The sequence below is a fragment of the Kogia breviceps genome, chromosome 11 (genome assembly GCF_026419965.1).
Source record: "Kogia breviceps isolate mKogBre1 chromosome 11, mKogBre1 haplotype 1, whole genome shotgun sequence".
Lineage (NCBI taxonomy): Eukaryota > Metazoa > Chordata > Mammalia > Artiodactyla > Physeteridae > Kogia > Kogia breviceps.
In genome coordinates this window covers 56,462,920-56,490,332 of record NC_081320.1, presented here as the reverse complement: position 1 = coordinate 56,490,332, position 27,413 = coordinate 56,462,920, and the positions used below count along the sequence as shown (strand labels likewise).

The 27,413-nt window shown below is 36.7% G+C and overlaps 1 protein-coding gene and 1 pseudogene across 9 annotated transcripts in view; one reads left to right on the top strand and one right to left on the bottom strand.

Annotated features, from left to right (window-relative positions):
- Positions 1-23,872, top strand: part of CCDC85A (coiled-coil domain containing 85A) — a 198,598-nt gene extending 174,726 nt beyond the window's left edge. For 2 of the 9 annotated variants that reach the window (XM_059079045.2, XM_067007567.1), the window contains 2 exons: positions 15,152-15,271; positions 22,779-23,872. In XM_059079045.2, the coding sequence (XP_058935028.1) occupies positions 15,152-15,271; positions 22,779-22,868 (210 nt within the window). In that variant the 3' untranslated portion in view covers positions 22,869-23,872. Of the gene's footprint in view, positions 1-11,842; positions 11,978-15,151; positions 15,272-18,714; positions 18,814-22,778 lie in introns of all 9 variants that reach the window. The other 7 variants (XM_067007570.1, XM_067007569.1, XM_059079042.2 and 4 more) reach the window with 6 other exon arrangements.
- On the bottom strand, positions 14-10,808 carry LOC136792153 (geranylgeranyl transferase type-2 subunit beta-like; annotated as a pseudogene).
- Positions 23,873-27,413: the final 3,541 nt, after the last annotated feature.

Sequence of the window (27,413 nt, the reverse complement as noted above, 5' to 3'; positions counted from 1 at the left end):
CAGGGGATCTAATCTAGCTCACTAGTTCAGGCTGAACGTTCACTCTCTGAAGTACTTCTTCAGGCATGCAAAAAACAGGGCTAACAGGTTTAATCTGTTCTTCTCCTAAAAGTGACAATCCAGCAATTCCAAATACAGTATGAAAAGGATCTACCATATCTCCTGGCCTGTCCGCACATCCTCCCGTTTCTTTATCTTGACATGCTGAGATGGAACTGCGCAGTTTCTCTCTGTCAATCCAGTGAAGCCTTCCAATTATCTTTAGGGAAGCCAACACCCACCAAGAATAGCATACATCTGGTAACTTCTGTGGCCTTCCATTGGTTCCACCTGACGCAAGCTGGCGTTCACAAAGCCACCAGCCAAGTAAACCAGAATTTACTCAGTGCAACTGACTAGTAATAGCCAGGAATCCTGTGCACCAAGAGATCTGCCCAGCATGGGATTCAGAACCTGGCCTGCAACCAAACCCACCATCAAAGTTCATACCTGATAAAACAAATTCGATTACCTTTTCCACATTAATAGCAGCCAGCTTCCCCAATAGAGCCAAATTGCCACCGCACAAAAAGAGAATCTTGTATCGATTTCTCCCTATTATATAAAAGTAGATTCACATCCCATGAAGAAGCTGGTCTCTCTGGCCTGCACTGTATTCAGCCCTTATCTTTTGGACTGGCCCCCTCTGTTCTCGTACTCCTGTATGCTGATATAACTAGCACAGTGCATGCTGGAACTTCAAGCAGACCATTAACTGCAGTTAGACCAGCTGCTTAGTGGGACCCCAAATACCTCCAGCGAAAGAACCATCTTCTTTCTGTAGACTCTGAACATATTCCACAACTTTATTTATGTCAATAACATTAATGTTATCACAGGGAGTAAGAATGTAATCACCTTTCTTTGAGCCATAGGATGCTATATAATCTGCATGCTTCTCCAGTAATAGGGTGTCGGGTGCATCTGACTTGATAATAACATCCTTCTGCAGTGTGCCCGTGTCTGAAAGCGAAAAGAACTAGAGTTACTTTTTTTTTTTTTTTTTGGTGGTATACGGGCCTCTCACTGCCGTGGCCTCTCCCGGAGCACAGGCTCCGGACGCGCAGGCTCAGCGGCCATGGTTCACGGGCCCAGCTGCTCCGCGGCATGTGGGATCCCCCCGGACCAGGGCACGAACCCACATCCCCTGAATTGGCAGGTGGACTCTCAACCCATGCGCCACCAGGGAAGCCACTAGAATTACTTTTTTGCTTTTGCATCTACACTGGCATTTCATTTCTATGCCCTGACTCTCACTCCTTCTCATGCCCCTCTCCTGCCCCTTTCTTTTATAGGCTCAAGACCTAAAAGTATTCAGATGTGTTTCTCTCAGCAAGAATGCCATAAACTTTTACTATTTAATGTCAACCTGATTGGAAACTCATTTAGATGTATGATCTTTCTTTTTTTCTAGAAATTTCAGCCTTTCTCACAGGGAGGTGTATGGTTAATAAAAGACAAGAATTAAGCACATAAACTCTTTACTTAGAAGCAGAATGCACGTAAATCTAATTGTCCACATTTCCTACCTATTGTTTAACAGCTATTTTTGTTTTTTACCAGGCCTTCATTGTTATTCCTTGTCTGTTATTGCTCTGGCTACAGAGATACAGGGTGTTTGCTGTTTTGGCCCTTTCAAGATATTAATTCTTTTCTTCCTGGGGTTTGCCCTCTCTCATTCTTGTAATAAAGCATCCTGGTAACCTCCGTAATTACTTTCATTTATTTTTATTTTTTTTCTGGAAACTGTATTTAAATATCTTCAAGTTTCACCTGGAGTGATAGATATTTCAGAATTATTTTCTTTTCCAAGACCATATTTTCATTATGGCATGAAGTTAAAGTCATTTACAATTTAATTATTTTGCAAACTCCTATTTTACATGTCAGAAGAAAACCGTTTGTTGGGGGTATTTGTGAGAAAGATGCTTTTGTGTTTAATATTGTTAATTCCCTCTTTGTTCTTCATTCTAAAATCTGATGAGTGAGATATATTACTTCCCCTGGCATTTCCTATCCTGGTTAATGGCATGACCATTTAGCTGGTACCCATCCCAGAGTCCTCTTTCAGCCTCCCTGCCTCCACTGAAATAAATATTAAGGCTCAAAAGGTCCTGCCCTGTAATCCATCGATATCCTTTTTATTCCTTCTGCTATTGTCCAGTGTAGGTGATGGGTAATCATTTTTTACTTGAACTTCTTTGTTAATCTCCTAATTGGACTTTATCCTACCTAGTCTTGTCCCACCCAGATCATTCTCCACATTATTCCTAGAGCAATCTATCAAACCAAATCAGGTCTTGTCACGTAGCTCATCCCTCAGCATAGGATAAATTTCAAATCCTTCATATGGTATAGAAGGTTCTCCATCATCTGACCTCCTGCCTTTCACGTCAGCCTCGGTTCTTGCTACTCTGTCCCTTGTGTCCTAGGCTCACATCGTTCTGAACAACTTCTGTTTCCCTGACGGTGACAACTGTTTAATATTTCAGGTTCTCTGATTTGAAGTTCCTCACAGCCTCAACTGCAACTCCACAGACCTCAATCTTAGCCATTGTTTGGCATAATAAATGAGGAGTGAGTGAATAAATATTACCTTCTGGCTTCCTTAGCTGGGAGCGCCTGGATACTTATAGATTGATTGGCCTACACGTAATTAAGTTGAGAATAATATTTCTCTTGATGATAACTTTTTTTATATTCACATTACATAATGATTTTGTAATTACATAATGATTATATAATCATTTTGTATGGAAATTACATAATGATTTTGATGGAAATTACATTATGATTTTGATGGCATTACATAATGATTTTGATGGAAATCAGCATATACTCTGGATTCCTCAGTAATAAGGTCTTATTTCTACTTCCTAGTGATCTTTTCAGTTACTGTTTTCTTGTTTTTTCTGTTCTTTTTAAACATATTTGAGCTTCACTGCAGCTTTAGAAATAGATGGAAGTGATTCCAGATTTTCAGAATAAATTTATTTTGCTCAAATAATAACTGGCTAATGAGAAGGAAAAATAGTGGGAATTTAGTCTGTGTTTAAATTCTATAGACTTGCCAAAAAAGTCTATGTGGACCATCATAGTAATGTCAGTTTCACTTACCTCAGGCCATTTTAGCACTCTAGAAGTGTGCTTTAGTTACTTAACAAATAGCTGAGTACCTACTAATTACCAAATACACAGGCACACAAGTAAAGCATTTACACAACTATTTCTGAGACTACAGAGGAAAAGCCACAGTCTCACACATAGATTTTGATCATCCATTAATATATTAAGTTTATTGAGCAACTATGACATGTAGATAGGGTTCTAGTCATTGTGATTACAGAGATAATAAAAGTCAAGTGTGGTGACCTCAGGGAGCTCCAAGATACATGAAATGTTACTGTAAAACAGGATAGGGCTATGAACAAGAGTCTTATAAGCTCACCTTACAGTGAGTGGTCAGGGTAATTGCACCCTCTGTCAAACCATGAAAGTAGAGTCCACATGATCATGATTTGTTCATCAGAGCCAGGATGGAAGCAAGCTTTTTCAATACCTATTCCAGAATAAGAGAAAGTATGTGAATGAATAAGGAACCAGAATCAAGAGAATGCCATCCTGGGTCACACCAGTGTGGGACAAGAAAAGCATGGGATCCAGAAAAGTATCACTGGAACCCCAAACCCAAAGAGAAGAAAGAACAGGAAATAGACTATTCAACTCTTGGTAACTGTATTTAGCTGGAACCCTACTGTATTTCGTTTATATCAATACCATGACTCACATAGTATTCCAAAGTGAGTTGTTAGCAATTCTCAACAAATTCTTTAGGCAACTTTATCAAACCTCAAGTCTCAAAATCTTTGGGTTATTATAGCTGCAGGCTTTATGTAAGTGTTGTGGCCACAGTTCTGGGTCTGGAGTGGACAAAGTCAAAAGGGCCCAGAGGTGATGTTTAGCTGGTGTGTACCAGTTCTTCTGCATCAGTTATTAATATGAACACGCTTCTATTCTGACCTCCCCAAGCCCCTGGGCCATTCCCAACTGTCCTGATCCTCCCCAGGATCTACGGGATCTCCTTGCAGCCCAGGAGCTAAGTAGTGAGTACATGGAACAGAAGACCTTCAGGGCCTCCAACCAAAAAGAAAAAAATCACTACGGAGTATAAATTTTTGAGAACAAGCACCAGGCCAACAGTTCACGTCTTAATAGATAAATAGTAGGAGCTCATATGCGCTAGTCTTAATAATCTTTTAACTGACAGCACTTAGGAGAGACCTAACATGTAGTAGGGGCTTCATAATTGAGAGCTGTTATTACTAAGACACACCCTCAAAGAGTCTTCTTCCTGCTGAGGACACGTATGTAAATAGACCACAACTCTTAGCTACACAGGAAGGAGAGAATGGTCCCTGTCCTGGTCCAGTGTTCTCTCTCTCTCTGATTCCCCTCTGCGTATTACAGGATGCTCTCATCTGCCCTGGGATGTTGTTTCATGTGTCAGGGCCCTCATTTCTATTTGATGGCAATTTACTTCTTTCCTAGTGTGACTACTTAAAGTTAAATGCAGGATCTTTACCTGTTGTATTGCTAAGGAAGTTTCATTTTCTTCCATAATGTCCACAAAGCATCTTCTGCCAGTTTTATTCTCTGTGGGATTGGTGTCTCCGTTTTCATGGCTCTACAGCATGCTGTCTCTCTCCACTCTAAGAGCTCTTTGTTCTTTGGAGTGCTGCCCTGAGCCTGCCCATTCAGTATTCTGTTTCTGCTAGTGTTGCTGCAGTAGGATATATCAGGTATTTTTAATTCTATTCCTTTGTTAGAAAGAGTAATTTCCTCTTTGGGGGTGGAAATAAAGACGTCTTTATACTTAGACCACTCGAGGGCTGAAGCACAGAGAGTTTCCTTTAAAATCATCACAAGCTCCAAATCTTGTGGGCGACTTGCCTTCGTATGCAAAATCTGCTATGGAGCTATCACCAGAAATTTTGTTTTGCGTTTTCCCAGCACACTTCTTTCTCCAACTCAGGATTTCTCAACTTGAGCACTATTGACATTTGGGGCTGGAAAATTGTAGGGGGCTATCCTGTACATTGTCAGACATTCAGAAGCATCCCTTTCCTCTACCAACTAGATTCCCATAGAAACTGCCCAGTTTTGACAACTAAAAATGTCTGCAAGGCATTTTTGTCAAATACCCCTGCTGGGGACCAAATCACTTCAGGTTGAGAACTGCTCTAAATAATAAACACGTGCGAGTAGATTGACAAACAAGTTATAAATGTGTTGACAAGCAAAGCAAAAACATTCGTGGTAATGACAGCAAATACTTAGCACTTAATGTGGGCCAGGCACTGCTGGAAAAGCTCTTTTCAAGTAACCAAACCCATAGACTGAGGTACCATTGTACCATTATTTATACACATCTTATAGACGAGGACACTGAGGCACAGAGAGGTCATGCAGCTGCTAAGTTCAGATCAAGAATCTGAACCTAGGGACTTCCCTGGTGGTCCAGTGGTTAAGACTTTGCCTTCCTATGAAGGGGGGTGCTGGCTCCATTCCTCATCAGGGAGCTAAGATCCCACATGCCTTGCGACCGAAAAACCAAAACATGAAACAGAAGCAATACTGTAACAAATTCAATAAAGACTTTAAAAATGGTCCACATCAAAAAAAAAAAAAGGAATCTGAACCTAGGCATTGTGACCCTATAGTCAATTATCTGAACTCACTGTGCTTTTCTTTCAACAAAAATTTATTGGAATAGAGACCTACTTGGCATCGTATGGAATATTATCTTTGGTACGTGCTTAGTAAATATTTTGTTAAGTGAATAAACGAGTATCTGTAAATCCAGGAAGTTATCTAATATTTTAAATTAGTATTGAATAGATTCTTTAGTTAATTTAAATTAAAAAGTACTTTTCCCTGAATACAGTCAACTATTATCTATTAGAGCAAAGCAGAGGGTCTCTTAGCATTTCTAAGCCCATTGACAGGAATCTTTTGGAAAAGATTTGTCCAGGTGACCTTTAAAATCTCTTCTGATCTGAGCATTTATTTGTGTGCTGGTGCAGTATTGCAACATTTCAGAATGAAGACTGATCAAACTGAACAAAATATTCTCCTGATGAGATTAAGCAAAGCATCTGCTCTTGCCGTATAATAGGGAAAGAGGATTCATCCTCCCTCCTAAACTAGGTATGCATTCTCATGAGGTATGATGCACTGTTTGATAGTTTGACCTAGCTTCAGGACTTATAAAATATTAAGCATCTTTAACTAACAGGAAACCACTTTAGTCGATCAATCTTCGGCTTTCATAGTTGGCTTCCTATAATAGATGAGGGGCTGAGCTCTAATGTTTGTTACAAATGCATTACATCTGATTTATACCTTAAGTGGGAAGCCCATATTTTATATAATAAAATATAAAAACACAGTATTCTTTTATTCTTGTTAAAGATGTTTTTTAAATGTATTTCTATAAGGCAAAAGAATGGAAGCTTCCAGAGTGTCAATTAAAATAATTTTACTAAAAGAGTAATAAATAAAATATAAGCATAAAAGTAGCAAGAAGATAATCACAATGGCTTCATCTTGCTAGTTCTCTTAAAACTCACATTGTGAATTATAATTTTCCTTAATGAGACCATAAGTAATATAAGTATTCTCTTTTTGTTTAGATGATCTTTTAAAAATTTGAACGGCTTCATATTTTTTCCTAAATTTTGAAGGAGAAGTCAGTTATTTGAAGGACAATACTAGAAAGTATTTCAAATCTCAATTTTCATGGAAAAAGATCTTCCAGATATCATGTCATTAAAGAGGAATAGTAGTACCAATATGTTTTATCTTCATCAGTGATTTGAAGGGATGCTTTTGTTTCCTCATCTACGGTGTTTGCTTATAGTATTAGAATTCATGATTTATTTTATTTCATTTCATTTTTACATTATATGATAAATCTAATACTAAATTTTTTTTTTTAATTTCTTTTTTAAACTGAAGTTTAGTTGATTTACAATATTAGTTTCAGGTGTAGAACATAGTGATTCAAAACTTTTAGATACTTTACTCCACTTAAAGTTATTATAAATTATTGACTATATTCCCTACACTGTACAATATATTCTTTTAGCTTATTTATTTTATACCTAGTACTTTGTACCTCTTAACTCCCTACCCCTGTCTTGCCCCTCCCCACTTCCCTCTTCTCACTAGTAACTGCTAGTTGGTTCTCTAGATCCATGAATCTGTTTCTGTTTTGTTATATTCATTCCTTTGTTTAATTTTTTAGATTTCTCATATAAATGGTAACATACAGTATTTTTCTTTCTCTTTGTGACTTATTTCACTAAGCATAATACCCTCCAGCCCATCCATGTTGTTGCAAATGTAAAATTTTAATTCTTTTTTATGGCTGAGTAGTATTACATTGTGTGTTTGTGTGTGTGTGTATACACACACACACACACACACACACACACCACATCTTTTTTATCCATTCATCTATCAATTGACAGGTTGCTTCCGTATCTTGGCTATTGTAAATAATGCTGCTGTGAACACTGGGGCGTGTGTATCCGTCTGAATTTGTGTTTTTGTTTCCTTCAGATATTTACTCAGTAGTGGAATTCCTGGATCGTGTGGTAGTTCGGTTTTTAGTTTTTTGAAGAACCTCCATACCATTGTCCATAGTGGCTGCATCAATTTACATTCCCACCAACAGTGTACAGTGGTTCCCTTTTCTCCACATTCTTGCCAACGTTTGTTATTTGTGGTCTTTTTGATGATAGCCATTCTAACAGGTGTGAGGGGGTTGACCTCTTTGTGGTTTTGATTTGCATTTCTCTGATGATTAGCGGTGTTGAGCATCTTTTCATGTGCTTGTTAGCCATCGGTATGTCTTCTTTGGAAAAATATCTATTCAGGTGTTCTCTTTTTTAATCAAGTTTTTTTTTTTATAGTGAGTTTTATGAGCTGTTTTATATATTTTGAATATTAACCCCTTATTGGTCACATCATTTGCAAGTATATTTTCCCATTAAGTATGTTGTCTTTTCGTTTTTGTCAATGGTTTCCTTTGCTGTGCAAAAGCTTTTAAGTTTATTAGGTCACACTTGTTTGTTTGCTTTTGTTTCCTTTGCCTTAGGAGACAGATCCAAAAAAATATTGCTACAATTCATGTCAAAGAGTGTTCTGCCTATGTTTTCATCTAGCTTTATGGTTTTTGGTCTTACATTTAGGCTTTCAATCCATTTTGAGTTTATTTTTGTATATGGTGTGAAGGAATGTTCTAATTTGAGTATTTCACATGTAGCTGTTCAGTTTTCCCAGCACCACTTATTGAAGAGACTGTCTTTTTCCCATTGTGTTTTGTTAACTCCTTTGTCATAGCTTGATTGACCGTAAGTGCATGGGTTTACTTCTGGGCTCTCTGTTCTGTTCCATTTATCTATATGTCTGTTTTTGTGCCAGTATCATACTGTTTTGATTATCATGGCTTTGTAGTATAGTCTGAATTCAAGGAGCATGCTACCTCCAGCTTTGTTCTTTTTTGTCAAGATTGCTTTGGCTATTCAGGGTCATTCGTGATTCCATATCAATTTTAGGGTTATTTATTCTAGTTCTGTGAAAAATGTCACAGGTATTTTGATAGGGACTGCATTGACTGTAGATTGCTTTGGGTAGCGTGGACATTTTAACAGTATTATTTTTTCCATTCCATGAACACAGGATATCTCTCCATTTATTTGTATCATCTTCAATTTCCTTCATCAGAGTTTTATACTTTTCAGAGTATAGGTCTTTCACCTCCTTGGTTAAGTTTATTCCTGGGTATTTTATTCTTTTTGATGCAGTTTTAAATGGGATTGTTTTCTTGCTTTCTCTTTCTGATAGTTCATTATCAGTGCATAGAAAAGCAACAGATTTCTGTGTATTAATCTTGTATTCTGCCACTCTCCTGAATTTACTGATGAGCTTTAGTAGTTTTTTGGTGGCGTGTTTAGGATTTTCTCTGTATGTATCATATCATCTGCAAACAGTGACACTTTTACTTTTTCCTTTCCAACTTGTATTCCTTTTATTTCTTGTCTGATTGCTAGGACTAGGACTTCCAACACCATATTGAATAAAACTGGCAACAGAGGACATCCTTGTCTTGTTTCTCGGCTTAGGGGAAGTGCTTTTAGTTTTCAACCCCTGAGTATGATGTTAGCTGTGGGCTTATCATATATGGCCTATGTTATATTGAGGTGTGCTTTTATTTCCTTATCTATGGTGTTTGCTTAGAGTATTAGAATTTGTGATGTCTATAATGATGTTTGCTTAGAGTATTAGAATTTATGATTTCTATAATGAGTACTTAGCATACAGTAAGTGATCTGTAAGTCACTTCCCACACAGTCTTGATGCAGAGCATTACTTTGCTATATAGCAAAGTAAAATAATTTGCAGAGTACTAGATAATTTGCAGATTAGATAATTTGCAGATTACTCTAAGTAACTGTATATAAAGTAGCTGATGAGTACACAGATTTCTATTGGAGTAGTAGGGTCATTCACACATGCTTCTTTTTTTTTTTTTAATGAGTCTGGATTTTTAGAAAACTCCAGAAAACAAAGCAAAATAGAATTCCTCAGAGAATAGGAAGTGACTTTCTTAAGGTTGTTGGGAACTGTTCTCCCAATTGATGGCTGGAATCTGGGTTTCCCCACTTCAGGCTCTGAAATTGCCAGAAATAACTCCAACCACTGAGTTATTGAAGGCTTATGTTTTATGAAGCTGTCTTCAAAAAATGTCATGATTGACAATTGTAGAGCTAGCAGAGAGCTAAGCCTTCATTAGTATATAAGTATTCAGATATATGTTGCTTGAAGGCCAAAAATGATGGCTGGTCTAGACACATTTTTCCATGAACTGAATTAAAACAAGAAAATTGCTGACATGAGTAGAAAGTCAATAATCCTGATTCTAAAGGAGGACCTATTCCTTTAAAATGATGTCATCAAGTAGTTTATTCTTCCAAAAAAAATCTGGCCCATATATCACCCCCTCTTATGAGATTAATAATACTATACAATCTATATTTACTATGTTTAAAAAGAACCTGTTACAAGATACTGAAAGGCGTAGCTATTGCATGTTGTATCAACTTTCTGAAAGTGGGAAAATAAATGACTTCTCTTTTCAGCAGGCCTCTAAATGGTCATAGATGTTACCTTAGATTTCATGGTTATGATAATAAGCTCTGTTACGGTGGAGAGGCATTGGGATTTAATCTCGCTACACACTAAGGAATAATGAAAGAAGTTTTTATGTTTTACTTGGTTGTTGAATCCAAAAAACATGAGATCTGAGAGATGTGTAAGACTTGGAGAGAACCAAATTTAGAAGATAGAACTCACTTGTAAAATATCTGCATTAGTTGTTAATGACCATCTCAGAAATAGAACTATGCAGATTGGGATGGGAGGTGAATTTTAAGCCATCAACCATATTATAAATTATTGGATATAACTTTTGATGATGGAAATAAATTAGACACTGACATATGAAATGATTACTAAAAGAGCAAAGTTTAAATCAGTGTTGCTTTGATGAAATGATCATTATGGTCCAAGTGTAAATCTATAATTTTCTCTGTCATATGTGAGGATTATGTGTGACTTACTTATTTAATAGGTAACTGGTATTGATTTTGTAGATTCAGGAAAAAGTTTTGTGAGTACCAACTGCTGGTCAAGATTGCTCCCATTTTTTACTTTGCTTAAGACCATGGTACATTTCCTTTATGGTTCAGCCTCCAAAACTTAGAGAAAAGTCAAAATTAGACTGTGCTATTCACAGTAAAGCACATACTTCTAGGATAATAGATTAACGAGAACTAAAAAATTATATTCTCATTTTCAATCTCCAAAAATTAACTTAAACATTTGGACACTGGAATTTTTGGACTATATTTGCAAATTTTCTATATTTTAAAAATTGTTTCTTATTCCTTAGGATATAGCATTCTTAGATACAGGTCTTAGTGAAAGTTGGAAGGGAAAGGAAATTATGTTCAAATTAGTTCACTTTGCTTCTGATCATTTTAATAAAATTACAGTTTGGTCATGAAAAAAACCTGAAATTCAGGGAAAAAAAATTTTGTATTTTCTTTTTATGTCAGTTGTGATGTCTCTAGTTCCAACCAGTACAGAAATTTGGGAATTAACCAATTAATAGAAATGTTGATAATTGTGTATATGTCCCATTTAAAATAGTTATTTTAATGCAATGGTAATCTCTTGCTTCATTATATACTCTTCAGTGTGCAGAAATTTTGCTGAGAATTTGATGCAGTGTCAGTCTTTCTGAGTGTTGAATATATCTACCCAACTTGTGTTTCTTAACATAAGGTCAGAGTGCTCCCAATTGCATTTAAATAATTTCTAAGTTGCAGTTTTAAATACTTGTAAGATTTATGTTAATTCTCTGTTTCTCACAAAACCAACAAAATTAAGTTGTATAAATAGCTTCCTTTTTTTTCTGGAATTTTGGCATTATCGTCTATCTCTTTTTGATAGCTTGAGAATTAGTTATACGTTTGCCCAAAACTTAAAAAAAAAAAAATCACCGGAGTTCAGTGAGTTTTTATTTTAATTTTTTCCCTAGTTAGAGGTGCATGTTACAGCTTGCCATTGTGGTCATTGTGGTTCATTTCATTAAGCTTCTTGTTCTATCTGCTTTCTTGAGACTTGGGAAACAGTATTTTTCTGAGTGATTTTACTATATTGTTCCAAATATAAGGCTACCCAGAATAGAAGGCAACTTCCAACTAGAAACAGCTCAAATATGGAGAAAGGCTGGGGGCCCAGAGCCCGGCGGGTCTTGCAGTGGTGGCAAGGGTGCCGAGGAATAGGACGATGCCTGCCCACTCTCCCGGTGAGTGAAGATGAGTCAGCTGCTGATTTGCTTGTGCATAACCAGATGGCTTCTGTTGCTAAAGGAAAAGTCATACTGGGGGGGAGAGAATAAGTCTGTACACGTGAAAGAAAGTCACTGTGTGTCCAAATCAGGGAGGGAAGGCGGGAGTAGAGTCTATTTCGCCTCCTAAACGGTCGCCTTCAGTTTTTTTTTTTTTTTTTCCCCCTGAACCTGGGGGTGAAAGTTGAATAACCCCAAACACTGGAGGAGGAGGAAAGTACCTGCACCTTTTATGAAAAGGAGTTTAAAGGTCAGTGGCCATGGAAATGAATTGTTAGACACAATCAGATGTCTCACGACCAGCCCAGAAAATTATTCCTTGCCCTTTCAAATTGACTGCTGACCCAAGAGGTGGTGCATGCACTGTGTGATCATGTGTAGCCTGAAAATAAGCAACCCTGAAGCTGGGAGTCACATTTCCAATTTTAGTACGATTTTTTTCTTTTTAAATTCCCTGTCTCCTGAGCCAGCCAAGATACAATTTAAATAAACAGGCTAAATCGTGTTGAAATAAACTCCAAGGGACTGTTTAAAATTATTTAAACTCCAAGGGACTGTTTAAAATTATTTGTTGGGCTAGTATTTCACCCAGCAGCATATTTTTAAAAATACTTCAGTGAAAAATGTATTATTCGATGGAGAATATGTATTGATGGAGCCCAGAGAAAACTCCAGGTATTGGTCTGATTCTACTAATAAGCACATAGAAATCTAACCTTTTATTTCATAGTAACTAAATAAGATGTGATAGAATGAGGTGCTTGTTTCTGTTATAATCTAGAAAACTCTTTAGCACCTGTTAGTGTACAACTTAACCAGCATTCAGTAACCTTTGCGACTTCACAAAAACTACATACAATATAAACCTTGACCTTTCTAGTGATTACCAGTCCATGGCTCGCAAAGCAAGTTTGAAGTAGAACTTTAATCCCCGAATGATAAGTTTTTCTCCACTGGGTAGTTTCCATTGTAGCCTTCATCATGATGATAATGATGATGAAACTTCTTTAATAAAAGAGTATGTTTTTCTGAACAGACAGGACTCTCCTTAAGTTTAAACAATACTTAATTGCCCAGAGGACTTGGTTTAGGGAAGCTACTTATCATTGATTTCAGAAATTCTCTTAAACCAAAATACCCTGAAAGATAGAGGTCCCGTGCCCAAGGAATAGCAAGCCAGAATTTGACATGCCTACAATTTTGCCAGGTCTGGGAAGGGAACCTTTGAAACAGAAGGGCTGGGCAGAAAAGGATTTGAAAGGAAGAACTGGAAGGGAGTGTATCCCAGAGGAGGAAGGATTGTTGCCTGCCAAGTTAGATTACCAGTCAGAGGAAGCAGCACTGCAGTAGTGGAGTCTAAATGAGAGGGTTGATGTGAACTCTGTATAACCTCAGAAGCCTTTTCCAAAGAGTTCATAAGGGTGATACCAGTAAGGAAAGAGACTAGTAGAGGATGAGAGCTTTTCAGGGAAGAAGAGCTTCCTTTGTAACTCCTTTGCTTTGGAAATATTTGATCTCTACAAAGGAGGAGGATGCCCAAATTTGGTGGGGGGAGTGTGTGCCTATTATTAACCATCTTTAAACTTCAAATAGTTTCCTTTCTATTATTTGTTTGGGGTACTATTATGTCTGATTTGATCCGAATTACAAATACAGCAAAACAAATATTATAAACATTTTTTCCCAGAGGGGGTTGGGGCTATAATAATTGTATGTTCTGTTCATCACCTGCTGTTAATTGCATCATTAGTTGCAAAGGCAGACAGAAGCTGGAGAGGTCACCTAAATGTCAGATTCCATGGCTTCCTCTCCCTGTTGGCTAGTGAGGGCAGGGGCAGGACCTGACCTGATTGCATTAGGAAAAGAACATGGCTTCAGTTGGCTTGTGAGGTGGCAAGGATAGCCTTCAAGGACATAGGAAGAAAGGACAGTGACAAGGGAAGAGAGATTTCCCAAGTTGCATATAAATAATCACCTTTGTAAAAGTCAATGGGAAGAGTTAATTTCTCTACAAATAGTGTTGTTTGTGTAAAACCCATACCTATAACCTGCGCTCAGCTTCTCCCTCCCGTCCCCAAAATGCACAACATAGAAGCTCTCCTGTAGGTGCTGGAAAATTAACGTCCCAGATCACTGTTGTTTCTTCCTTTCATGATTTCACACATGATGCACCTTCTGTGGCTCCTTCTCGGGGGGGTTAGATTCATAGAATCAAGTTAAAGGGAACAGTTATTAATCTATTAAGTATGAAAAAAAATCTGTAGATTTGTTGATGGACAGAAATTAAAATCTCTCAGGCCCTAAAAAGAGGTTTGGGCAATTCCCATTAGACTGTTTTTGCTAGGAGGATAGATCACTGCTGTTCTTTTTCTTTCCTGATCCATTCGTCTTTTTCCCAAGGAACCCCTAGAAAAAGTGACTTTTTTTACTTTTTCCCAGTTCCTGTATGGGTGACTGTGACTCTCACAGGTCAAATTAACAATTCCCAGGTTCTGACTTCTCAGCAGTTCAGTTGAAGAGTCACTAAACTACAAATATGTAATTTGTGATCTGTTTCGTTTTTCAGTTTTTAAAAGTTCATAAAATAAGAGAATTCTTGAAGAAAATGTTGCCTATGGTTAAATCTGTTTGGGAAATGTTACACCATAGGTCTTGCCCTCAAAGAAGGGTTGTATAAGGGACACCATTTCTCAAATGCAGCAATATACATTTGAGAAATGGTGATGTGTCTGCATTTTCTGCAACATGTGGAATATGGCATTTGTCTTGCTGACTGAGCATGTTTAACTCAGCTGTGGAGTAACTCACAAATTCCCTACTCTTGAGTATCTTTAAGTTTCAAAAATCGTTCTTGAAATGTTCTTAGGGGGCACTGCTCTCTTCGGTAAATCAGAAGTGACATCTGGAAATGCATAGAGATGGCTCTTGGTTACATTTTTTTTTTTTTTTTTTTTTTGCTGGTCAAGCAGCAAGTGTCTTCCAATTAACAGGTTGATAGCATCTTTGGACAGGCTAGAAAAAATTAACAAAATGGCTAATTCTTGTTTGGCAGTGAAATTGAATATTGAATGACATCTCTGCAGTTATAAACGACCTTTGTTTTAATAACAAAGTTGTTGATTTTCTACTAAGGGTTCTTTTAGGTTGTCATCAGGGGCTGATGGGAGTAACAGTTCACCCAACTCTCCAGCTAGCTTCAGTGGACATACCACACCTTCTCAGCAGCCTGAACCCGTGGTACACTCTCTTAAGGTAACCAACTGTGTACAGCCATTTATCCAGTACTTCAGTTGTGTTGTGGCTTGTTCGCTATAGTCTGGTAATCCTCACGGTCTCGTTTTAACCATAGATACTTTATTTTTTGAGCTCTTATGGTGTAACTTTTTTTTTTTAATCTTAAGTTTTAAAGTATGATTTTAATTTTTTTAAACTAATAGTGGGTTTGAATACTTATGGTTGAATTGAACCTCTAGTTTTATCATTTTGTTTTGAGTAATGTGATTCATATCTCTCTGCATTGAAGTTGAAGTCTGATGTGCATGTATATCCATATGTGTAAAATACTGTTACAGGTATTTTCTGTGCAATGTTTGTAGCATGGGTGTCTTCAAATATAGGAAGTTAATAGTTGGCCAAAATAAGGAAAGATACCATATTATTTCTTTCTTTTTGCAACTGAAGTACGTTGTGCAACTTACTGAAAGTTTTCAGATAAACAAGAACCTACTCTGTTCACCATTAAATAGAAATTAAGTCTTCAAACTCTAGTTAATGCTTTAATGCTTCTTTATAGAGAATTAGAAAATAGATATATGGTCTTATTCATGAAGATATTTTATTTTTTGCTTATACTTCAGCTTCAGCAATGACTTAAAAAAAGATTTGGCTGAAATTTATCATTTATTTTTCCTTACCAGTAATGAGCTTTCCAATAAGTAAAATTAATAATAAGCAGTGTAAATATTTACCTCTCTGAGAAGAAACGGCAGGCAATAAAAATCATCTTAAAAGCTGAGACAGTTCCTTGAAGTTTCATCAGTTCCAAAGTATAAAACACTGTCCTCCAAATTATCTATAATTCCTTACATGTAGCCTTGGTCAAACCTTTCTGAGCCATAAAGTCAGTAGAGTGCTTCAGTCCTGCTTTTGCCACATGGGTTTCAACGACTTTTCTGAAATTGTTTTGGTTTCAGAATGATTTATCAACAGCCTGATGATGCACCCTTGTGAAGGGGACCACACTTTTCCTTGGCATGCAGAAAGCAAACAAGTAGATGAGAACTTCAGAATATTTACTTGACTTGAAGATGATTGTTTTAGCAGTCGGTTTAGCTCCCTTGTTATATTTTGCTGTAACTTAGATGAAGTGAGTTTGCTTCTCTCAAGCACATACTGATTGGGCACTGCCCTGTGTCTGGGCTGCTCGTGTATCAACTGGCTTGCTCTCTGCGACAGCATTTGGATACTGTTTAGTACGAACAGCCAGCTAAAGAAGCTGTCACTTTAGCGTAAATCAGGCACTAGCGATCTGAAGAGCATTTCCTAAATGAGAAAATGAAGGAGTGGCTTCAGTCCTGTAGTATTAGTATCTGCACATACTCCAAAGGCAACACGCTGCCCTGCTTTCCAACCTGTTTGAAACCTGTTTCAGCCTATTGCCTTACTCAATGGCAAGTGCAGTTGGAATCAGATCAGCGCAGTAGGTCACATTGACATCATTCCCAAACTTCTCAATGCAGCTGTGCTAGTATGGCCTAGGAAGGAAGGGGAGGGCAAGGAAGAGCTATTCAGTTTTCTCTGAATTCATTCTCCAATTTTCATCTAAAATTTTATCTCGAGAGGAAGATACTATGTTATAATCAGAACACGTTAAGTGTCCTCACTTGGCCGATGGGTAACGCCAAGCAACTGAAGCATCTTGATTGGGTAACTGGAAGCTCTTGAATATAGAATACGTTTGCTTCCATGAGTTGAAACAGAAATATGTGCAAACATAGCCTCTGGGAAATGCATCTTCAGAACATCTCAGTGTAAAAAAAGAAATGTAGCCACTCAACATGTTTTGTTTTTAAAAGCTACCACTCTAGAGCTGATTTATATCATAAGATTGTTCTGTTCTGAAAGGAATAGGACAATGGCTCCTTTTCTCATCTTCTGATAAGTTTGTAAAAATGTCTAGGCTTTAATAAACTCCATGGTCATAGCTGTGGGGAAAGCGTTGTAGGTCAGTGTGAGGAGTTAGCCCACTTGTGATAACACCACATTTTTCTTGCTTTAAAATTCCTAGCTATTAACTAGAGCTTTACTTCATTTAGTAGAAATTAACTGAATTTAAGTACACTTCTCTGAGGTACATTATAAATCGAATTTGTAGGCAAATTAGCTTGTTCCAGGAGTTAAGTTTTCTGGGCCTATTCACTGAGCATCATCAGTGATTTCCTCTAAGTATAACAAAAAATGTGAACTGACTCTAATATGAGTTGAGTACCAGGGTGAGGCTTTCATTTACCACTGTCATATCCTTCTTTAAAGAAGTAGGACCTACATAGTAATAATGGCCAGAAGTTTTGAGTTAATGAGAAAGTAGTTTGTGAGATTATTTTTTACAGATTTGAACTTGGGTAAATATCGTTGTAGTCTCAGTATCCATGAACTCAACATGAAGGTCCCACTTCGGGCCTAAGTTATTTATTTTGGTCCACCTGTTCATTGGTGCAAATTCTCAGGTGACATCTTTAGGTGTGGCTATCAGCACTGACCCTGACAACAGCAGAACCAGGGAGTTTAGCAGTGTTACAGTTCAGTGTGGATTCTACAGGAGCTTTTAGAAAAAGCTTTTTTTTTTTTTTCCTAATGCTACATCAATGATTTGATTTATAAGCTGATGTAGAGAAAAATAAACAGCACTCAAAGCGAAAGTTTTGCCCTCTTTTTTACTACAGAAAGTATTGACATGAAAATGTTAAGGCATTTTGAACAGAATTTTATTCTCAATCCATTTAGTGATAATTTAGAGAAGTAGAACCTAAAATTGTTTAAAAGCATCTCGTTCCCAGATGAAAAAATGAAAAATATTTAGTGTTGCTCATATATTTTCACAACTGGGGAGCCATTGCCTCTCTTTGCTTCTGTCAGAGAGCTATGGCCATAGTCCTTTCCTAGGCACCGGAAACACATCCAGGCAAGAACTGTGAGGTCACTAGTGTTAATGTTAACAGAAAGTTCTTATGCTACATATTCCTGGGTTCTGACCAGTTTCAGCTGTGACTATTATTTTTAGTCATTTTTTTCTTTAGGCCGTGTCTACATATCATTTGGACTGTTGAGCAATATAATTAATTACATTCCAGTCTTTACAGTGGAGCAAGAATTATTGACCGTCTCCAGGTGGTTGACAGTCAAGTTTATCTTAATGACCAAAGTAACTAAATGCATCTAATAATTAATGAATTCAATTGACTATTCGTGATGCAATAGATTGCTCTTAATGGCCATTTGAAAATCAAGTAGGATTCAGATAGCTTTCAGAACAATCAACTCTTTAAAAAGATTTTGCCATATGCTAATCCACTCTGATATGCAGACATGGAGAAAACTAAAGGTTTTTACAAAGTGGAGCTCCTTGATGATTTTTATTCATAACTAACAAGTTTTTTTTCCATGTGAAATTTGCTTTTCTTTTTCAACAAATCCAGGTCTTGGATGTTCAGGAAACTATAGATCGTCAACAGGGTAAAGAGTATGAACATGACCTTAGTGAGACAGAAAAAGCTATAGTCAGAGAAATGTGCAATGTAAGTTTAATGTGCTTTATTGTGTATTCTGTGTTGAAAGCCTCATCATAGCTTAGTTATTGCTTCATGAATACCTTCTTTTTAAAATGCTGGCCAAATGCCTTTATATTTTTATGAGAAAGTAAAACCAACCTTCCCTTGATTTTCTTTAGTAAATTTTATTGCAGTTTTATTAACACAGTAATCATATTGTAAAATATTCAGGTAAGCAAAAATCAGCCAATTCTGTGTTCCAGAATGAATTGTGACAGTTTTTGAAAAAATTTTCTAAAATGTTACTAGTTTTGATAAAATAAATCAGTTTCCATTTCATAATTTTCCTTAATTATGTTTAAAAACCTGTGATAAAGAAAACACAACCTTCTTCAGATTATTTGTAACTATACTTGGGGGAAAAAATCACCATCTTAATATTTGCTTAGTTCTTCATGTATGTGATATGTGTGCTCCTGTCATGCCAAGCAGTATCTTTACCTCTCGGTGATGCAAGCTCAAAATAGTAAGAGGTAGATAGATATGAACTTAAGAGATAGTTACCTACACAGAAATCTACCTTATGAAGTCATAGAAAAACACAGTTTTAAAAAAAAAAAAAAGACATGCTATTTTCACAGTGCATAGCCTATGTAATCATTATTGCGGTTTGGATTTGATTAACTGAATTTTAGTTTTTTAGTAATATGCTTGGATATATCATTTGATCAAGAATATAATTTGTGAAGCTTGTTAAAAAGCTAAGTAGAATATGAAAGGGGAAGACATTTGTTAAAAACAAAACTTGACGGCCGATTATTTTAAGCACTGATTTGAACTGGCTTTATACTGTACTTTTATCCCTATAGTCTTTGTTCATTAGGGTATCAAAATTGCTTGGGAATACCCTTCAGCTTTAGGCTATTAGGACCAGATATCTCATTTATGTACCTCCCTAAGATGTTCCTGGAATCCAGTAAATGTTAAATTAAGTCCCATGGGCATTTTAACACTCTTGGCCCAGCACATATAGGCTCCTGCTTGCTTGTGTTGTGGCTGTTTTTCTTTCCTACATATCTGTTTTTGTCTGTTTTCAAAAGGTCGTTGGTTCTAGATGTCATAATTTCCTAAATGCATCACTGTTCCATCTTCTGTAGCTTTTTGCCTGTCCTTAAGGTTTTCAATTTGAACATTTCCCTCGGATAAATTTTAAAGTTCAGACATCAGGAATTGTAAAACTAGAAGGGACCATAGAAGGTCATACCTCCAGTGGTTCTCAAAGAGTCATATGAGGCTCCTTATAATTCAGAAGTCTGGGTTTCACCCCAGATCATGGGCAGTTGGGTTAGGAACTCCTAGGTAAGAACCCCATACTTGCATTTTATATTTGAAGAAACTAAGATTCTGAAACTAAGTTACTTGCCCAAATTGTTCTCTAATGAACAGTGAAGTCAGACGTATACCCAGATTTTCTCTGAGGACCAGCCCTTTCCACTTTCCCAAGTGTAGTTAATCTAGACACTGCCATTTTCTTTCCTCAAGAATGAAAGGCAACGTATTGGGCTGCCCAAAAATTTCATTTGGGTTTTTCTGTAACATCTGTCAGAAAAAATCAGAACAAACTTTTTGGCCAACCCAGTAGCATGCCGAGGAGACCATCTCCCTTGTGCTTAATGGCAGAATTTCTGCAAAGAAACAGCAGGACTGTTTTTGAGGAAAGATTTTTAGATATTAGAAAAGTTATTTCTTAGTCATAGAAGCGACCCACTAATGAATTGGATCTTGATTAGTTTTGCATTGATCTTTGTTCACCTATATTTCCAAAAATCCTTCATCGTCCTCTACATTTACCTTCAGAAGTTTTCTAGGGCATCTTTTCTAACTGTCTGCTTTTGTCTTTGATCGCCGAAATTTGAGAAAAAAAAAATGTATTTCAAATCTGATTATTAGCACTCATATTTGGAACCTATTTAAAAGCTAAGAGAAAAAAGTGTTGATTTAAAATATTTGTGTCACCATGGTAAGTTATATCAATATCAAAAACACATAGCAAATATTGGAGATTAAAGAAAAATACAGGTTGTGAGACAGTTTCATAGTTTCTAAGGAATAACTTACATAAGATGATGAAACCTATCAGAGGAACTATGTGCTTTTACAGTAACGTCACAGAAATGTAAAGCTTTCTCATAATGTGATAGCCGTTAAAAGACTCAGATAGAACTTGTTTTATCTCAGTCTCTGGTATTCTTTCTGGAGATAAGTTGTTAACATCTCCACAATGGAAAGATTCTTCTTCACAGCACCAAGTGCTTTTTATTCTCTTCCCAAGCTATACCCCAAACATACACTGCCCTAATAGTGAATCTATCTTGTTGTAGTAATGGTTTGTCTGTTTGGCTCTTGTCAATTCCCTGAGAACAGTTGAAATACTTGACTGGTCATCTCAGATACCCACCTGTTCTGCTTTCAGTTAATGAGTCACTACTCTGTGTCTGCCTTAATACTCTGTATCCTTGGCTTATTTCAGAGTTCTGCCTTCTCTGAGTTTCCTTTCACCACATAGTTATTTCAGCGTTAAGGCCTATTGCATTCTACATTTGAATACTTGAAGAGGGGTTGCACTTTTGAGTTTTAATCATCTACTGCCTTACGGCCCTGATCATTTGACTCTATCCTCTGCTTCTAACCAAGACAGCAAAGCATTCTAGGTAGATGTAATTGCGTATACCATTTAAGGGCTAGAAAGGCAAAATCCATAGCATCCCTTGGCTTCCTGATTCAGAATTTGTGCCTCTTCAATCAGTGTACTGAGAAATGACACTTTCCTAGCTCCCTTGGGTACAATTTAAGCCATCCATTGCTACATCGTTCCTTTCCAAATAGTTAAGGACCATAACTACAATTCCCTTCAAATATGACATAGTTACACGGGCTTCAAAATGAATGTAGACAGAACCGTATATATTCTTATGTAGTGCTGTGAATAGTACTTGGCTTCCCTGTAATATCTACTTGGCTTCCCTGGAATATCTGCTCTTTTTAAAAGAGAAAACAGAGAAATACAATCTATGAATAACTAATGAGCCAACAGGTTTGTACTCATGTTAAAGCAATGTAAATTTTTGTGGAATTAATCAATCTGATCATAATCCTAATAGTGAAACACTCAAACAGGGTTATGACTTACTGTGTGTTTCCTAATTAATGTTAGTATATTCGTATGTCATTGTTGAATTCAGTAACAATTACTTATTATTAATCTCACCTTTTGCTACTGTCCCTTTAAAATGGCCCAATTTTTAGCATATTGTATCTATTTTAGTGACTCTTGAATTTATTCTTATCTTTTCCTTGTATCTGTATACTTTCTGTTGTGGTAATCCGAGATACCATATTGGGTAGCTAAGATTTATGATAACTGAGGCCCCCCGTTTCGCAGGGGAAACCAGGGAACTCTACCACTGACCCTTAAGGCTACCACCTCAGGACTTTAAACCACTAAGGACAATGAAGGAGCGTTTGTTCTTAGCTATTTAACATTTTGGTATCCCTCATTTGAGAGGTATAATATAGGAACCAGGATGGTTTTGCTCATGTGTTCTTAATTCTAGCTAGATATTAGAATCATGTTGAGAGCTTTAAAAAAAAAAACAGATGACATACCTGTTTGAGAGTAACTCCCAGTGTGCAGGGTGCAGCTAGAATTGAGAACCACTCTCATAGCTAGTGTAAGCTGGCACATCATTCTTTAATTCTGACCCTGGTTGCTAACAAAGCGTAGTAGTCCCATCTGTTGAGCAGTCCTTGTGATTTAGAAACTTGCATCACATTTCATTTTGTGTTTGTGTTTGACAAAATATGTGAATATTTTGTCTGTCTTATATTCCTTTTTGTCCCTCTCATAGATTCCCGCTTTAAAAATATATATACACATGCCTTTGTGGAAGAGGACAATTAAGATGCTTACTTTTTTTTCTTCTTTTCTTAAGGTTGTATGGAGGAAACTTGGAGATGCTGCAGGTTCGTGTCCTGGAATTAGGCAGCATTTGTCTGGAAACCAGTACAAAGGACCCATGTGAGGAGGACTCTCTTTCAAACATGACATCACCACTGCCAGAGAGACAGAAGAAAAGAGTGGCTTTCCACAAACCTGGACTCATGGAATAACAGAGTGATGGTACATTGCACATATTTTCCCTCTAAAATCTTTAGTATAACGAAGTTGTATTTTGTCTCTCACTTCCGTGTTCCCAACAGTCAATCCCAAACAAGGTAGCTTTGAAAATCACCATTTTGGTACCAATATTTTCATTAGAACTAAAAGTTTTTGACTCTTCAGATCGAAGATTGTAATTGGGAAACCTGCATGATTGGAAGAGTCCAGTAGAGCCTCTTTGGTTTTGATAGAATTGAATCATTGCATATAATGGTGGGAGTGTTCTACCATATTGTTCAAGATAAGAGGTGGTTTCCAGCTTCCCAAGTTGGAGAGTTGGTCACCTATTATATTTTAGTTAATAAAATACTAGTTCCTGATGCATAATGGATTTGAACGCAAGATAAGATTAGGTTTCTGGGATTTCGTTTTGACTTTTGAGGTGCTAAAAATACCACATAAATTTTCCTTACCAGCTGGGAGGGTAGCAAGACTTTGTCAAGCACTTCAGTTGATCAGAGTAAATATATCTTTTCTTTTCATCTTAATGTATTGTTCATGAAGACACATCTTGGGAACATACCAACCTCCATCTTCAGTGTATTCAGTAATGTTAATATTAACAGTTTCAATTAAAGAACAAGCAAACAATTTTTCTAAGTGTTTCCAGCTGTGAGATGTCAATTTCTACAATTTAGTTTGTAGACATGCTGTTATACTTAATAAACTTTCTGTAAACTTTAAAATATTGCACTGCATTTATGAAAAAAGCTTTCTTAGCCTACAGCAGTTATCTAACATTTTACGAAACTGACGCATGTCCTTCATTATTGAAGCTAAAAGCTCTTGTTCACATTGCTTGAGGTTTGAAAAGGAGGTGTGCTAGCTTTGCTTAGTTTTCCTTATTTTTGGTGTGTGTATATATATATATATATATATTATATATATATATAAAATAGACTATTGGAAATGCTATGATAGGTATTTTGTGTTTATCCAAATGCAGCGATAGTTTCTTGTATGAATGTGCAAGAGGCCTGTGAACGAATGCTAAGTTTATATTGTAGTTTAAGATTATAAAAGTAGGAATGCAACAATTCCCAGTTTTCTTCTAAATTACTCAGATTTGATTCATAGCAGATATTCTGTTGTTGCTCTTGTTTTTAAACAGGCTCATTACACATTTATTGTCATTGGTGAAGGAATTGTTACACTTTTTTGAATGTTATTGTGATGAAGAAACAGCCCTCTGGTCTCAGAAAATATTTATGAATTAATTTGCTATAGAATTCTCTCTCTAATTATTGTAATTGGGTTACCATTTAAGCTTTTCTTTTAAAATGTTATATATTTTAAGAATATTACTCTGTAGAAGAAAATTGCTATATTTACACCTTCTCTTGAAAAGCTTTCATCTTTAAATTGTTGCATTCCTACACTCTGAAGACATTTAAAACAAGTTTCTGTGCCTGCAGTAGAGCCTGCAGAAGCTAATACAAGGAACACTGGTCTTTTGACAAAATACTTGTGTAAATTTTGATACTGTATTAAAACTATTTTTTTAAAGTTCTGCATAAAATTGAGTATTAAGTATATGTGTTCATCTTAGCAATGATAATAAATTATTTAATCTCAATGGTGTTTTTCTTCAAAATGTTTTTCCTAAATTGAGGAGATTTCTAAGTCATTAAATATCATATTATTCCTGTATGATGACAGTAATGATAGTAATACAGATGATTCATTACCTTAAATATAAGACAAAGGCATGCTTAAATATGCTCTTAATGAGGGATTTAACATTGAGATTCCTCAATTCATTTTCTAGTATAATGTAGTTAAAAATTTAGAATATTTAAAAATTAGTTATGAACTCTTTCCCTTGTTCTTCTAATTCATATAGAATAAGATTAAATTTCAATTATTTACTATTAAAGTATTAGTAATCACAAGAAAATACACCAGAGAGAAAATATTAAAGAAATGGAAAACTCGGCACACAAGAAACAATGAAACACAAGAAACTCCACAAGAAACAATGGCGATCCTTTAAGACATAGGAGCCTAGACCTGTGAGCTGAGGCACTTTATACCATTAGGCTAGGGGAAGGAACCACAACACTAAAGGGACTCTACCTACCACACAGATTCTAGCTGCACATTCATACTCTCAAGCTCTGTTCTTTACATATCATCAGCCTACCACAGGCCTTGCTATGACCAATCACATATTGTGATTTTGGAAATGGAGGAAAAGGGCATGTGTCTGATTCTCATACAGGAACAGTATGTTCGAAAAACAATCTCTACAACCATTTAATTCTGTATTTGTTTTTCATGTCACTGTAGGCATGATACTTTCAATTCAAAATGGCAGAATGAGTACCTGCTGCAGCTTTCCCCTCTTGCCTTGAACCCTAAAAATGACTGAAAAGATACTTAATAAACTCATAATTCCAGCAGAACATAAAAAGTACTGTACTCTGTGGGACCAGCAATTATGATGAATTCTTGAAAGAAGGGAGACAAACAGTATCTTGTTGAAGAATGGATCCATAATTCAAACTACATGATGGAGGGTATTATTTTAAAAGGAGGCGTGGCTGCAAGGATGTTTCAAACAAGGAAGAGTTTGATACACGCATTGCATGGAGATTCTGGGATAATTGACAATAGCCAGACGTTTTGACTCCTGCATATAACCTTTCCCTCCCTGGGTCAGACATAGAACACAGAGATAATTACTCACAGGCTGGAATAGATAGTAAGTATGACTGAATCAGAGACACAGTGCAAAGTCTTTGGATTGGTAACACCCACAGGAAAAGGGACCCTCTGTGCTCAGATTCTTAGCTACTGATACATCCTGCCTAGAAGTTTATCCCACCCCCTCCTTTGCACTTAATTTAGAGAGGCTGAAGTATCTCCAAAACCCAGCGTCCTGACCTGCTTCTTTAGGCAAGTGGTAGAATAAACACAGCAGGCTAATAGGGAAATTTCAATACTAACATGAGTATATAACCAAACATCACCCAACATTTCTCTCACTGTCTTCCATTTCCTTCATCCTTCCTTCCTTCTCTTTCCTAGTTGTTTTCTAACTGCCCTATTTTATGAGTTTAAATGTTAAAAGTACTTCAAAACAATCTGGAAGTAAGGATAAATCATAAGTGAAGTATAGTCTCATTTAACTGAAATTTAAGAATGTCTCTTTAAAAAGCAATATCCTCTCATTTTGCATAAATGTTTCTCAGAGTTTTGATGCCCGAGTTATAACTCCATTTGGTCTTAATTACCAAGAAGGTTTTCATTTCCTATTCCAGGACCTTTAGTTTTCTAGATCCTGTTCTAAAGTGATAGCATACAATATACAACATCATACTTGCCATGGCAACAACAGATTCATATGCTAATTAGGAATGCAGCACATTTGTGTTTTATAGAAGCACAAAGGCCTCTAAAATTGGTCTTTGATTCTATGGGCCGTTGTTGGATATGGGCCAAGCTGGATGGGCTTAATACAGAATTATACAAAATCTGTTTTCTCTTCGCAAAAATCTGGGTTAGGTACGAATGGGTTTCTGACAGTCCAGATGACAGTCTCTGGGGATTTTTCCTTTCTTTCTTTCTTTTTTTTTTTTTTTTTTTATAACCATCACCATTCCCCAGGCTCAATCTAGCCCTACCACTCAATACTGAACACATTGATTGGCTACCCAAGATTCAGTTTTCTTTTTCCTAAAACAGTTCTCCTTTGCTGTAGAAAGACCATGCTCTTCTACACTGTCCAAGAGAATCAGGAGAAGTGTTTCCAACTCCATAGCTGAACCTTGATTATTTTAAGGCCTAGACTCACAAAGGCCATTCTTGGTAATCTCATCCTACTTGTTAGTAATTGATTCAGGAAGCCAATCTTCAGCCAATCAGCACACAGCATTCCTATGGCCCAACTGTGGCAACATGGCCTAACAAGGCTCATCTAAATTCTTGGGGAAGAAATTTTATGTTGTGGGTAGAGGAGAGGCTTTCTTTTCTCTTGCTGGATGTATAAGGGAGAGTCGTCTGTTGCAAAAAGCCATATTGGCTGTTATTGAGAAGTCATCCAGAGGAGAAAGCATGCATACAGTTAAGAGTCAGGCCAAGAGAACTGGGGAGAAAGGGAGCTGAACTTTGATTATACCTGTCTGGAGTCCACCCTGCTTCTGGACTCTCAGAGAGATTCAAATTTTCCTTACTGTTTTTGATTTGGGATCCTTTTACTGACTAATATTGTACACTTTAAATGTTATGAATTGAATATCTCATCTCCTGATGTAGAAAATTGCAGGATATTATATGATGATGGATTAGTTGTATTGGGAAGAACAAGGGGTGTGTTCAAACAAAGGAAGTCCTGCCTCACACCCCTCTCAGACTTTAGCTCTTCTATCACCAGCCACACCCCCTACCAAGGTGATAGCTGCCAGCA